Source organism: Larimichthys crocea, chromosome XXIII (genome assembly GCF_000972845.2).
Source record: "Larimichthys crocea isolate SSNF chromosome XXIII, L_crocea_2.0, whole genome shotgun sequence".
NCBI classification, from domain to species: Eukaryota; Metazoa; Chordata; class Actinopteri; family Sciaenidae; genus Larimichthys; species Larimichthys crocea.
In genome coordinates this window covers 7,582,729-7,596,981 of record NC_040033.1, presented here as the reverse complement: position 1 = coordinate 7,596,981, position 14,253 = coordinate 7,582,729, and the positions used below count along the sequence as shown (strand labels likewise).

Here is a 14,253-nt window from a genome sequence, read left to right as displayed (position 1 = left end):
AGCGCCTCACAGTCCTGAGAGTCCTCAAGCGGCCGGCTTAATTTAACAATATTATATTTAATTCATCTGTTATTTTTTAAGTCCATCCCACAAGCATGAAAGGCTTGGCTTTTAGTCAACATTATGCCATCACTGGGGAACCTCCAGCAGCTTTTGTCTTGACTTTTACCGCAGCAGTCTCAGCTGTGACTGTTGCTAAGTTTAGCTACGCTATTGTTACTAGCTTCACATGCATCAGATGCCCGTTAATATCTCTTTGTCACTCTCCCTTTTAGCCTCACTCTCATTTGTTGAAGTACACAAATGCCCCCACTTGTCCCCAAGTGGGGGCATTTGTAAACACCTCCTGAAAGAAAAGGTTGAACAAATCAAGAACTCGGAATCCAGTGGCAGATTTTTTAATCCCCACTTTATTCTGTTGCTGAGATGCTGTTGATGAAAACACGCTCCTTTTGCCTGTATGACTCATAAACATGAATTTATAAAAGTTGTCACGAAAAGAAAAGACTCCTGTTTAAATCAAGTCTGTTGGAGGCCATTTGGCAGGCAGATTTTATTCAGCTGCCACAGATGTTTGGACATTGTTCTGGAAATTGACTCCAAGACAAACACCTGGTAAGTTTCCATGGAAAGAATATTATGTCAATGAGCACCTCTGAGACCTTTATGTTGAACTTTCGTCCTTACTGGCCATCATCCACCACCGTCCCACATGACTTAATGCAGCGTGGCAACGTGCCTAAAATGTTATGGCAGCGGTCTGAAGTGTGAACTTGATAAAAGAAATCAACACTGAGGAGAACAATAAAAGACATCAAGCAGGGTCGCAACACTACATGCTGTCTAATGAATATGGGATATAATTTACAAGTATGATACAAGGCGCTAATTCATTTGCCTACGTGACTAACTTCCACAATACTTACACTACAACTGAGAGCCAAGACTGTTAATCATCAAAGAAGCAGCAGTGATCTCAGCTTGTTGACTCGCATATGTTTTGTGCTGGAGTTCAAGTGCATGTCAACTCTATTTTATGTTTTGTGCTGGAGTTCAAGTGCATGTCAACTCTATTTTTACTTTGCGAAAAAGGTAAATGTGCTTATTCACATTCTTGCCAAAAGTTAGATGTAAAGGTTGACAACACTCTATTGTTTGTACAGTAAATATTAATTAACAGGCAGCACCTATAAAGTATAAAGAATGGAAACAGTTAACCTATCACTGTCCAAATGTAACAAACTCTGTCATAAGTTCATATCATCATTGTTTACACCAAAATTACAAGCAAACGAGTCGGATAAAACTGAGAAATACTGGGGATTTTTCTGACAGCAACAATGTTGCTCACAAAATGTCAAAACCAATATGATCAATTAAGTTTGTTTGTATCTGGTTTCACTCGCGAACCAACCACTCCAAACAGCTAACTGAACCGAGATGATGTGACTGCGAGGCCAGCAGTGTGGGTAGCCATGCATTAACATTCATAATGGAATAATAGGAGGTTTTTACTTTTTATTCTTCCAAAATTGCATGAATGCAGGCATGATAAATTTTTAACTTTGCGTGTTAAGTCATACAAAAATAAATTTTTTAGAGACAGTGAGTTCCAGCACAGTTTTTGATGGATAAAATGTGATTTGTTTTAAAGATATTTCATGTTAATTGATAGCTTTCTGAGCCATGGGTGCCAGATTTTGTTCCTCTTGAAAAGAGTCAAACAAACACTCTGTGTTTCTCTGTGTAAGCTTGCTAAGCAACAAGAAAGCAAATAAATGTATCTCCGTCACTCACAGGCAGAGAAAATATCTTTTTTTGTTATACAGTGATTTCTTCCTTACAAATTTTGTTAATAAATGCTTATTGATTTGTATCCTGTGCTAACAAATCCTTAATGCAAGCCACGTTGTTGCCATGTTATACTGTGTAGTCAGTCAATTATATATATTTATATCATAAAGTCTATGTATTAGTACCCTGTCAGACACCTAAAAGTAAAGTAACCTCAGCATTAGTGAATATGACTCAACATCAAAGAACAGCACACACTATAATCCTAATCCTAATTACCAACCAGCTGTCACTCACAGCTCATAGAAGAGTCTTTTCCTTGAAACTCTCCAATTCCATTGAAAGACTCTTGCACATATCTTCCCAGGAACATGATAACACATTCACCTAATCACTTCATCCCATTGTACCCTATGATACGAGCATCATATGTCACAGAAATCTATTTTTAGCAAGCTTGATCAGTGTCAACAGTGCATTTTAGCATCCTATAACTGGAGTCATGAAACCTATACACAGTTATTGGTTTATTACAATGAATACATCTGTATAATCCAGTGGCCTCCAGTGTATAATGTTCATTTTTGTTGAAACTTTGTCAGAAAAGTGCTGATTAAAGTGATCATTTTGAGTGGTGGAGTTGTATTAGACTGCTTTATATTCAATGGTATTTCTAATGTTTGCCCATTCCCCACTTACATACAGAGTGGTTTGACTGTCCATGGGAAGATGGCTGTAATTAATCATATTTATGCTGGAAGAATGTTACTGTCTTCAGCTGTCCAGGAAATTCCAACTGTACAGACGTCTCATGGGATTTATTAGGACTATTTTTATATTCTGTTTTGTTTGGCTCCCACACATCGAGTCTGTTTAAATGTCTAAATTATCAGTTCTAGCCATGAACAAATCCTCACACACAGGCTTGGATAACATGCTGAAAGAAACTTAATGACTTCAATAATCAGTCTATCATATCATTCAACAAAATTAATGTTTTGCTATGAAGCTAGCGCTCTCTAGTGGTTTAAATTGACTCTACAATACATGTAATATACAATACATGTCTAAGCTCATTTAGTGAATTATTATAAAGAGATCAACTGGAAAGATTTGAATTTGCAGAGAAAGAAATGGCTTGTATCTGCTTGAAAAGTTGAATTAATTAGACCTGACATGAAACGGTTAATGTCTAGATATAAGATATCTGATAGACCTCCACTAGTTTTCTTTAAAAGTTTGAAATCCTGGGTTAAACCAATCCCAATTATTGTTGTTTTTTTAAATAATATTTTTCTCAACCTAACTTTGGTGAGTCACTCATATTACATTTTGTCTGACATTAAAGCTAGATCACAACATAAGGTGGCACAACATGCAGAGTTCCCCAAAATGTTTCTGTGCTGTCTGGAGCATCTGTGTTTGTCTTTTAGTAACACACCATAATAATAATAGTTTGTGTCTGCTCGTTTTAAACATCAGGCAATCATCAGATCAGATTTTTTTTATTACTTAAGTTATTTCTTAAATCATCTCCTATTGTACCCATGATTAACAATAGTTAAGTTGTTTTTAGGGCTCTAAATTCGAGGCCTGTTAAACATATAACATACTATCAGTGACTCATGGCACATGTTCAACCATTTCTTTTATCAACTTTGAAAGTGATACGACAACTGGACAAAAAGGACAGATGTGGCTTGTTTTAACCTGTGACTCAACAGTTCCACATTTTGTTTTCGTGCGCTCTCCAGCCATAAGCCTCTCTTTACAGCAATGACTGGGGTACCAACTGTTGTTTGACCTACGCTGGGGAGCCAGTATCTATAATTATCCACGCTATCAACATTTTTCCTCTTATTGTTTTAGTTATTAGGATTATGAACTTCATTTTATTGGTCTTAAACAATATTGATCTTAATTCCTGATTTAATCTGTTTGAGATAGATATGGAGAATTTAATTTAACATTAATTTATTAATGATCCTATTGGAATAAAAGCAATTTCCCCTGACAAACAGTATAAACTCTATTGTTTGCCTCTGATTAATATAATTTATCAGATAACAAAAGATGTAAAATAACGGTAAATATATCAGCTTCTTGTTGTGTTTGCCTTATTGACGTTACCACCCATCTTTTATCTTTAATTGTACAATGCAAAGGACTTTGTATTCTTTCTGCCCTTTCCGCTATCAACATTTTTCCTCTTATTGTTTTATTTATTAGTGTTATGAACCTCATTTTATTGGCCTTAAAAAAATATTGATCTTAATTCCTAATTTAACCGGGTTACCTGTTTAAAAATTTAATATTAATGTATTAATGATCCTACTGGAATAAAAGCAATTAGCTATTTCCCCTGACAAACAGTATAAACCCTATTGTTTGCCTCTAATATTCTAGTAAATATACCAGCTTCTTGTTGTGTTTGCCTTGTTGACGTTACCCCCCATTAGTTCCCGCGGGCATCTGTTATCTCTAATTGCACAATGCAAAGGACGTCGTATTCTTTCTGCCCTTAAAAGGGCATATCCAGGAATGTCAACGCAGGCAAGGGAGTGTTTGTGGAAGTTACATTTACTCCAATGGGGGTGTAGATGTATATTATGTGTTTTATAACTACTAATAATCAAAGAGTAGAATCTGTTTTCGAATATAGTTTCGTAAAGTGAGAGGTGATATAAAGTTCAGACAGAAACAAGGAGTGAATTATTACTCAAGCTTGTAATAATGTGTTCACACTTGACTACACTCCCCCTATTTTCCTCAGTTGGTTTGTTCCGAGTGTTCTGCACGGGAACCCGACATCAGGAAGTGAAGGGCGGTGGTTGAGAAAAAGAGCAGCACCGGAGCTAGCTGACAAGTCTCGGGTTGTTGTCAGGTAAGACTGTCTCTCTCTCTCTGTCTGCGGTAGTTAGCTACGGTATAAATGTTTTGCTGTGAGGATAACACCCTGCAGCTGGTGATATTAAAGGCGTGTGTCTGAATTAGAGGTTAATATGAGGTTAAATATGCCATTTTGGATGTGCTAACATTAGCCGCGCTGCTAACGCAGCGTATCAACCTAAGCGGGTGATACTAATCGCGTATTTTAGACTTTTAAACCTAGTTATCACCTTTTTTTATGCATTATAAATCAACCTGGGTAACTTCAGCCGCTGCTCGGTGTTTTCTAGTGTATGTGCGCACACGTAAATATTTAATATGACTCAAGCTAGAGGCCGCAAACCATTAAAACTGTGTGCGTCAGTGCCTGTCGTGTAATTAACATGAAGATAAAGTTGCTTCTGATAAGCTTACACGATTTGCAAGTTCCATATGAGCAAATGCAAATGTCACGATAAGGTTTACATGTCTTGTTTTATTCTCATTGCCTCACTTCTGTCAATATTTTAAACATCATCTGTGTTTTTTCACATTCTGAGCAGTAAAAATGTCTTTTTCAAGACAAAACTATGAAGTATTGATTGTCAGTCTCTCAGATGTGAGACTTTGCCTCCTTTCTTGTCACGTTTAATTGCTTTGGAAGCTTGTGATAGACATTTAAAACACTAAATGATCCAGTATTAAGTAATTAGTTCCCTAACTCAAAACATCACCCTGTGTTTCACTGAATGTTGGAGCCTACCAGTGTCCTAGATAATATTGAGCCGTATTGACAACATCTTAATACAGTGCTGTCAATATCTAGATGGTACTTGCTGTCCAAGCTTTTCTATCAACACCTAGTGGTTTTTAAAAACACACACTCAGTGATCTGTCGACATCAGGATGTGCATGGAGTCTACATTCAAGACATTGCCCGATAAGGCCATCTGTCCTCACATCAGTAATTTTCCTGCCCTTAGCGGAGGCGGCGAGGTGATCAACCTAGAAAGATTTCCATTTATAGCTCATCGAGGGACGGCACACTGGGGAGTCTCACTGCCAGAGAGTTAAAATACTCTGTCACTGAGTTGTGGACACAGTTGACGAAATCGTATTTTGAGTAATGACACGATGCACTTCCCTTTGATCAGAGAGGCTCCATGTCTTTCATGTGTTTGACCCTTTGTCTGTCTTATCATGCCTATACTTGGTCTTATTCTTGAGCACCTCCCTTTCTGTTGTTGTTGTGTCATTGTAGCTAAGGAAGGACTGTCTTTTATGATATGGAGATGTTATTTACACTTGGATTTTATGTCGTCTTCCTTGAGTATATAATCTAACAACGTGTGTGTATATTGTTTTTGTTTTTTTAACAGGTATAAAACAGTCAAAATGTCGAGCAAAAGGGCTAAGGGAAAGACCACCAAGAAGCGCCCTCAGCGCGCCACCTCCAATGTCTTCGCCATGTTTGACCAGTCTCAGATTCAGGAGTTTAAGGAGGCCTTCAACATGATCGACCAGAACCGTGATGGGTTTGTGGACAAAGAGGACCTTCACGACATGCTCGCCTCACTGGGTGAGTCGGAGAGTCTCTGAGTCTGATTTTACTTCAACATGTTGGCGAAAGGTTGTGGGTGTGCACCTACACTGTTTGCCATTTGAAAACTAGTTCGACACGCAAACACGTTTAAATGTTTATCATGTGTTTTAATTCCATTTGTACTTGTGTAGTTGAAACCCTTCAGACTTATTCAAAGTGCACGATGCTTGTCTTCCTATAGGTAAAAATCCAACTGATGAGTACCTGGAAGCCATGATGATGGAAGCTCCTGGACCCATCAACTTCACTATGTTCCTCACCATGTTTGGGGAGAAGCTCAATGGCACAGACCCTGAGGATGTGATCAGAAATGCATTCGCTTGCTTCGATGAGGAGGGGACAGGTAAATACTGACAACAAAAAATCTTAGTTTGCTGTAGAAGCTGCTGCTGTGAAGCTCTTCTCGAAACAAAGATGCTAAAACGCTCTTTAGCTTTTTAAAATAAGATTCTTTACCTCGGTACATTGCAGCTATATTCAAGCTTGAGCCTTCTTATCTGATTTGACTGTCCCCCCGCCCCATCAGGTTTCATCCAGGAAGATTACCTCAGAGAGCTGCTCACAACAATGGGTGACCGGTTTACAGATGAGGAGGTGGACGAGCTCTTCAGGGAGGCCCCCATTGACAAGAAAAGCAACTTCAACTATGTGGAGTTCACACGCATCCTTAAGCACGGCGCCAAGGATAAGGACGATTAAAGAGCCATACCAGCGTGCTCCTTTCCACCCTGTTTGTCAGCTAGATCACCGTGCTGCATGTCTCAACTTTTCTCCAGTATAAACCCAATTTTAAACAAACCAAAGCAATAACTATCCACTTGTGTTTGCTGTGAACTTCCAGTATTGCCAAATGTACACATCTCTAATGAGAAGAAAAATCTTGAATCGGTTGTCAAATGTTGCTTTTTTTTTTCCTGTCATGTAAAGATGTGACGAGGCAGCACCTTGGAAGCTCTAAGGGATAAGTCTTTGCAATTCATGTGATTGGGTTTAGCTGAATTTTTACATTTTATAATATAAACTTTTTAAATAAAGCCCTCTAAAGTTGTACTTCGCTGACTGTTTTCCCTTCCATAAATGACAACTGAAATACGTGTTGCTTTATTCTGTCTTTTTTTTTTCCTGAGGCACAACTAAAATGCTTATACACCATTTGCTTGTCGAGTCATGACAAGTCTCCGCTGCCTCTTGAGCGAATTCATTCAACATGTGCTGACTAGCACTCGCTGAATTCTTTCTGGAAAAGGGCGAATACACGGTATGAACCCAAACAAGGGAAACTGACAACATGACCGCCTGCATGCATGGTTATGCATTCCTGTCTGAGGGCGTGACCTTGTGTAATTAAACTGCTTATGTAACAGACATGCAAGGATGCTTGAGTTATCAGATAAGCATGATGAAGTTAAGCCCATCCTATGACTGAGTATGCAAACAAATAATTTACATTGCAGAATGCCTTATGAATCATTATTATTTATAAGTACACTCCAGTACTGTATCTGTACTTCAATATATCCCATTTGTGCTAAGTTATACCTCAAATATGATGCATTGGTATAGATTAAATTGCTCCTCATATCCTGTTGCTAATTATACCAGCTCAGGTTGGAGTTGTGCAAAGCTGTATTGGGATTTATGTGAGCTCATTATGTACTAGAAAGAAGTGTTTCAGCTATAGCTGATTTCCCGTGTTCATGACAACTGTGTGAGTCTGAATTTCAACATAACTCACCTGTTCTAATTATATTAAGGCCTAAAGTTATGCATAATTAGGAGCATGGCTGCTCTGATTGACAGGCAGGTGGGTGCAGTTAAATGTGGCTTGTTTGAGCACCAAGGTGTCATCCAGTCTACCTCAGCTGAAAATCAAATCAGATTTTATTTGTATAGCCCCAAAGTCACAAAGTACATTTGCCTCAGAGGGCTTTACAATCTGTACAGGGAGTGACACCCTCTGTCCTTAGACCCTCGGTTCGAGTGAGGAAAAACTTGCCCACAAAAAATCTTTAACAGGGAAACAAGGTGGAAGAAACCTCAGGAAGAGCCACAGAGGAGGGATCCCTCTCCCAGGACGGACAGACGTGCAATGGATGTCACGTGTACAGAACAAATCAACACAAACATATTGTACAATTACAATGACTGATAAAATAACAATGAATTACAGTGAATGATAAAATTACAATGAATTACAATGAATGATAAAATGATTACAGTAGCAGTGGAACTGTGATAGAGATAGAGAGACACAGATGCACAGCAGCAGCAAATCATCAACTAACTATAAACTGTAATGAAGATATGGTAGCAATAATGACAGTAGGAATATACTAATAGAAAATATTTGTAGATGTATCTTACTGTCTTTTTGTTGCCAAGTGACAATCAAAAAAGTGCTGTGAATAATTCATTTAGATAATTAAAATTGACCGATTGTAAATAGATCTACTAGTTCATTTGAGGTAAATCCTTCATACATGTGGAGTTGGTTGTATCGCCCTCTAGAGTTTCAAACTCTATGGTGCTGCCTTCATATGCTGTCGGAAAATCTACTTAATCCCTCAAAAGTCAGTTAAAATAAAAGCGTTAAATTAATTAGCTTGGTGATATGGTGGTCGTATGACCTTTTTCTATGATGTCTCAGTTTACTGGAATGCGGAATTTGGGGTGCGAAGATCACGAGAGCAGTTTAAGGTACGATGAAGGTGTACTGAGTTACACATTTACGAGCGCCTCACAATAGTGCTGGGAAGTTCGAGTCTTTTTACTGAATCGTATCACTTACTCTCGGGCAGTAAATTGAACGAATCTTTTTTTCTGTTGAGTCATTTCGTTTATTCACTAGTGCATCGCTGTAGCCCTCTTGTGGGCGATGTAAACTGTATGAACGAACCACTGTGCATATACTGCTTCTCACACAGCCTGAGTGGCCTGTCAGGGGCGCCATTAGGGGGCGAAAAGTTAGGATGATTCTGAGGGCCCGTGACTGACAGGGGCCCTAAAAGAAAATATTAAAACATTAGTTTATTTTTTTATTGACATATCATTTATGGATTTTAATAGAACATTTAATTTATAATTAAGCAAACACTTTATCTGTATGCAGAGTGTTTCCTGTATGCAGGGGCGCCGCCAGGAATTTTGGGCTCCATGACAAAAAAATCAAATTGGGCCCCCTCTGTGCAGCTGTTGTCACCACATCTCTAGGACCTAACTATCCCATCAAAAGCTTCACATAACTTCAATTAAATGCTTGCAACTGTTTTGCGTCTTGTAGTTCAATACTAGTACTAGCACAATATTTACTGCTGGTGATTTGTACATGCATGCAAGTCTGCATACATTATGCAGTGTAGTTCACTATTTGACGTGAGACTAAAAGCCACCATAAAAATGTGCTAAAGGCCATTTTTTATTTAACTTTTACTGCCTAAAAACACGTAAAAACAAAGAGATAATTAATGTCATTATTATATTTGAAATATATATATACTCAATGTTGATGGTTTAATCATTTTATATTGGTGTTTACCTATTTTTTGGGGCCCTGTCAGTCGTGGGCCCTTGGATATATCCTAACTTTTCCATGCTATACGGCGCCCCTGCCTGTATGTCTACACAGTGATATATTATCACAGCTCAGTGTCAGGAGATATTTGTACGGTTAGTATCGGACTATAAGAGAGTTGAAACCTTCACAGGTAGAGGTGTGGTACAGAAACTGCACATGATGGTAGTGCAGTGTGATATCTTTTCATGGAGCCCAAAATCCGTGGTGGCGCCCCCTGTGTCATGTGACAAATGAACAAGAGACTCAAACTAATTTCAATGTTTCCTATCCTCCCATGTGAAAATGCATGAAAATGAACAAATCACTGAGACTGAGTCATTTAAAAGATTCGTTCGAATTGAACGATTCGTTCCCGATCGACCCACTCCTCTTACGGAGCCACGTTATGACGGTATTCTCGCTGTCAGCGGTTCTGTGACCTCTTTAGCCGGAGTTGGAGAGTCCAGGTATGTTTACCAGTCTCATGTTGTCACCCGTTGTTTGTGTTAGTGTTAGTTTTTGGTGTTAGCGTTAAAAACAGGTTAGTTAGAGCAGCGCGGGTCTTTGTTTTTAGGTTAGCCATGATGATAGCAGCTAATGCTAACCTCAAGGTTGGACAGACATGGCCACGAGTTCTCTGAGTGTTTCCACGTTTTGTTTCAGCTCTGCTCTTCCAGGGTCATGGCTCTGAAGCTGATCCAGAGAGTCCCCCCTCTGCTCGGGCGTTACCCTCACGCTGGAGCCGCCAGGCTGCTGAGCACCGGCCCCGCGGCTCAGCCCGTGTGTGTCGCCTGCCTGTGCACCTCATCCGGCGGCTGCATCCGGACACAGGGCTGCAGGAAGCTCCAGCAGGACTGTAGGAGAAGGAGCTTCACCACCACCACTACCATCAAGGAGCCGTTCTTTGTAGCCAGCAGCTCTGTGGGACTCCACAGGGATTCATGGCCCCGGTTCCGTCTGACCCAGCTGCACCGACCCACATCTGCAGAGGAGGAGTCTTTCCAGCAGCGCCTGTGGAGCTGCTCCTCATCCCTGCAGGTCTTCACACTGCTGCGCTCGGTGGAGATCGTGTCTGACACCATGGCTGCAGCGGTGCTTCACCGTGTGGCCGACCTGGAGCAGGTGGGGAACTCTCTGAAGGATCCCACAGTTCTGGAGAAGGAGACCATCAGAGCTCTGTGCTTCCAGCTGGAGCAGGACTCCAGGCGGCTGACGGACGCCGGGGCGGTGTCGGCTCTCCGGGCTTGCACGCGGCTCTTCTTGGACCCCTGGAGCACACTGATGGTGCGGCTGGTGTCTGAGAGCCAGGAGAGGTTAGACCGAGGGCAGATGAGTGTGGGGCAGCTGTGCACCTTGGGCTTTGCGATGCTGGCTATGGAGGGTCCCGGCTGTGTGATGCTGGAGCAGGTGATGGAGCAAATCCAGAAGCAGGAGCCCACCCAGTGGAGCCTGGCAGATCTCGTTTCTGTATACAGACTCCTACAAGGTGGCGTGGGTGAAGATAGGAAGTATCAGGACCTCCTGAATGCCATGCACACGCATGCTGTGACGGTCACCTCCCGCATGAATCCTGCAGCCGTCAGCGGGCTGCTCGGTGCCCTCGTGTCCCTGAATCAAACCCAGGCCATGCCTCTTGTGATCAATCTGTGCAAACAGGCTGTACGACATGTACCTCGCTTCTCCGACGAGGAGCTCACCATCGTGCTCGGGGCGCTTATGCACTTTGGTCACAGCGATCGTTTCTTTGTGGAGGCGATGGAGAGGTATGTGCCCACGATGACCTTCACCTCCCACCCGGAGACGGTCACCAAGGTGATTCAGTTCTTTGGGCGGAGGAACATCCTCTCCCCGACTGTGTGTGACGCCGTCGCGGAGAGCTTCGTCTACCGAGCCGACGACTACACCACCAGCCAGGTGACCAGGCAGATCATGGCTCTTGGAAAGCTCGGCTATCTCCCTCCCAACGCCAACGACGTGTTCAGGAAAGTGGAGACCATCCTGTACTCGCGCTTTTCGCACTTCCAGCCTCGATCGCTGCTCAACCTGCTCCACTCCTGCACCATGTTGGAGAGGTTCCCCGTTAACTTTGTCTCCAAAGTTTTCAGCAGCTACTTCCTCCAGCAGCTGCAAGGTAAAACATCCCGTGGTGTCTTGATGTTGACATTATTGCGTGGATTGCGTTGTATGTCATCAGGATGTCTCTCCATCCTGAAACAGCTGATGTGTTACTCTTTGTGAGATTCATTTTGTTGTGGCATTGCACTATATAAATGCAACTGACTACAATGAATGCATTGACTGTGTTCCAGACCAGGGCAATGGGATTGACCAGATCATCCTGGCACAGCTGACCCAGCTCTACATGACTTTGAAGTTGGAGTGTCCTTTCTATGAGGTAAGAGTGTGTCGTATATGTTAAAGGTGAGTCCAGCCCAATAGACTGAAACCTGAATACACACCCTTTTAATTAATCATTAATCCAGTGTGTTTACTACTTGGTTTGGTGCCATAAACCGTATAAAATATGGACGTCATATCGATGACGTCACCCGCAGGCTTCTGAAGAGCTGTTGTGAGCGTGGCTCTGGTTATCAGCATCTTGGCAGTTCTGCCTCTGCCGCCCGACAAAGGCGTAGATTGTGGGTGGAGGTGAGGCGTGCTGAATGACGCCTGGTTGCTCAAACAAGCTGCCACACTGTTAATTACAAACCTTTAATACAATTCGAACAGGTGAGTCATAAAAATTCACATTGGCTTCACTTCACAGCGACAGAGGTTGCCAGTTGTTTGGTAATGATTCCCTTGTGCTTTTATTCTGAAGGCTGATACCAAAACAGATCTTTTTAATAAGATCCCAAAGATGTTCAGACATTAATCTTTATTTAATATACATCTACATATTGCAGATAACATTCTGAATGTTATGAAATAAACTGAGCATCAAGTAGCAGAATGAAAGATAAACTAACCTGAATGTTTCATATTTGAATTGCCGACTTACGGATAAACTGCCGTCTTTTGTGCATCATACATACATAGTTTTTTTTATTTTACCAGACAATATATTCCACAAGAAGGATCTAATTCTGTGTAATAGAGGAGGAACATTGGAAAAGTCTGCTTTTGTTGTAATGTTATAAATTTAAGTGTTAACGTATTGCTCCTGTTGTCTCCTCAGGGTCCGAAGCTCCTTCCAAAGTACTGTGTGAAGTCTTTCCTCATGTTTGGACGCTCTCTGGAGACGCCGGTGGACGTACATCTGTACAACTCTGTGAAAACCGGACTGGTGGATCTGCTCGGGGCTCGCTCATACTTTGGATCCAAAGTTCTGACACCATACTGCTACACACTCGGTAACATACCTGATCAACAGGCGGTTATGGGCGGTCGGTGGCGTAGTGGGTTAAGCGGCCGCCTCGTGTGTAAGAGGCTATAGTCCTCGCTGCAGCTGGCCCCGGTTCGAATCCCGCATCGGACGGCCATTTGCTGCGTGTCATTCCCCCTCTCTCTGCCCCCTGCTTCCTGTCTATCTTCAGCTGTCCTATCATTAAAGGCATAAAAGGCCAAAAAATATACTTTAAAAAAAAAAAAAAACAGGCGGTTATTTTTCTAAATGTTCGCTGCAGTCTACAGAGCAAGGGTGTGATATTTTTGTTTTTGCTTCTGTAGACGTGGAGATAAAACTTGATGAAGAGGGATTCGTGCTGCCTGCCAGTCAGAATGACGACATACACAAAAGGTAAATGTTTACAGGGATGGGTGATGTAGACAAAAAAATGTATCCCGATATTTCTGGTATTTATCACGGTAAGTTGTTTAGCTTCAGAGTTTTGATTATACTAAAAGTAAAGTTCATGTTTGAGAGCTGGAGTGATTTAACATCAGGTTTGTGTGTTCGTTGTGTGTGTGTTACAGGATAGCTCTTTGTATCGACGGATATAAAAGGTTCACTACAAACAAGAGGCAGCTACTTGGAAAAGAGGCCATGAAGCAGCGACATCTGAAGCTTCTGGGATATCAAGTTGTTCAGGTTGGCCCTTCACCTGCCTAAATGTTACTACTTATATCTACTTGTTAAATGGTTCAGAAAATACAAGTAGGACCTCCTGACTGTTTTTTTTTTTCTCTCCTTCTAGATCCCGTACTATGAATTTGAAAAACTGCGACACAAGAGCAGCGTGGTCGAGTATCTGCACCAGAAAATCTTCCCTCACACGTTCAGGCTGAACTGGGGATGATGCAGATGACAGCACTTTGGATGTGACACTTTAGTTGAGCCTTTTCCCTACTGAAAGAAATCAATATTTACTTTTTCTAATAAGTCATCACCAAAATAATGTTTTAAGTTATTGATTTTTGCGCTTTTGCTTATAAAACTTGACAATAAAATGAGCTTTGTATAAACACTGAATGACCTTAATGCATCACACAACGT

The 14,253-nt window shown here is 41.3% G+C and overlaps 2 protein-coding genes across 3 annotated transcripts; both read left to right on the top strand.

The window, feature by feature from the left end:
• Positions 1 to 4,553: 4,553 nt before the first annotated feature.
• On the top strand, positions 4,554 to 7,359 carry myl12.1 (myosin, light chain 12, genome duplicate 1). The gene is made up of 4 exons (XM_010738889.3): positions 4,554 to 4,678; positions 6,042 to 6,241; positions 6,447 to 6,608; positions 6,792 to 7,359. The coding sequence occupies exons 2-4, from the start codon at positions 6,058 to 6,060 to the stop codon at positions 6,962 to 6,964; spliced, it is 519 nt and encodes a 172-aa protein (XP_010737191.1). The 5' UTR covers positions 4,554 to 4,678; positions 6,042 to 6,057; the 3' UTR covers positions 6,965 to 7,359.
• Positions 7,360 to 10,151: 2,792 nt separating this feature from the next.
• On the top strand, positions 10,152 to 14,222 carry fastkd3 (FAST kinase domains 3). 2 transcript variants are annotated; one of them, XM_010738888.3, is made up of 7 exons: positions 10,152 to 10,285; positions 10,482 to 11,949; positions 12,128 to 12,213; positions 12,997 to 13,171; positions 13,488 to 13,557; positions 13,734 to 13,848; positions 13,955 to 14,222. In XM_010738888.3, the coding sequence occupies exons 2-7, from the start codon at positions 10,500 to 10,502 to the stop codon at positions 14,054 to 14,056; spliced, it is 1,998 nt and encodes a 665-aa protein (XP_010737190.2). In that variant the 5' UTR covers positions 10,152 to 10,285; positions 10,482 to 10,499; the 3' UTR covers positions 14,057 to 14,222. The 2 variants fall into 2 exon arrangements, with proteins under 2 accessions (XP_010737190.2, XP_027130070.1); XM_027274269.1 differs by lacking the exons at positions 13,734 to 13,848; positions 13,955 to 14,222 and having other exon boundaries at positions 12,997 to 13,191; positions 13,416 to 13,502.
• The last annotated feature ends 31 nt before the right edge of the window (positions 14,223 to 14,253 follow it).

Bases quoted from the DNA above. Each gene is read 5' to 3' on its own strand.
- myl12.1 (XM_010738889.3), top strand. From the start codon at position 6,058: ATGTCGAGCAAAAGGGCTAAGGGAAAGACCACCAAGAAGCGCCCTCAG. The intron at 6,242-6,446 runs GTGAGTCGGAGA...GTCTTCCTATAG, and splicing joins CGACATGCTCGCCTCACTGG to GTAAAAATCCAACTGATGAG. The intron at 6,609-6,791 runs GTAAATACTGAC...CCGCCCCATCAG, and splicing joins CTTCGATGAGGAGGGGACAG to GTTTCATCCAGGAAGATTAC.
- fastkd3 (XM_010738888.3), top strand. From the start codon at position 10,500: ATGGCTCTGAAGCTGATCCAGAGAGTCCCCCCTCTGCTCGGGCGTTAC. The intron at 13,172-13,487 runs GTAACATACCTG...TTGCTTCTGTAG, and splicing joins ACCATACTGCTACACACTCG to ACGTGGAGATAAAACTTGAT. The intron at 13,558-13,733 runs GTAAATGTTTAC...TGTGTGTTACAG, and splicing joins AATGACGACATACACAAAAG to GATAGCTCTTTGTATCGACG.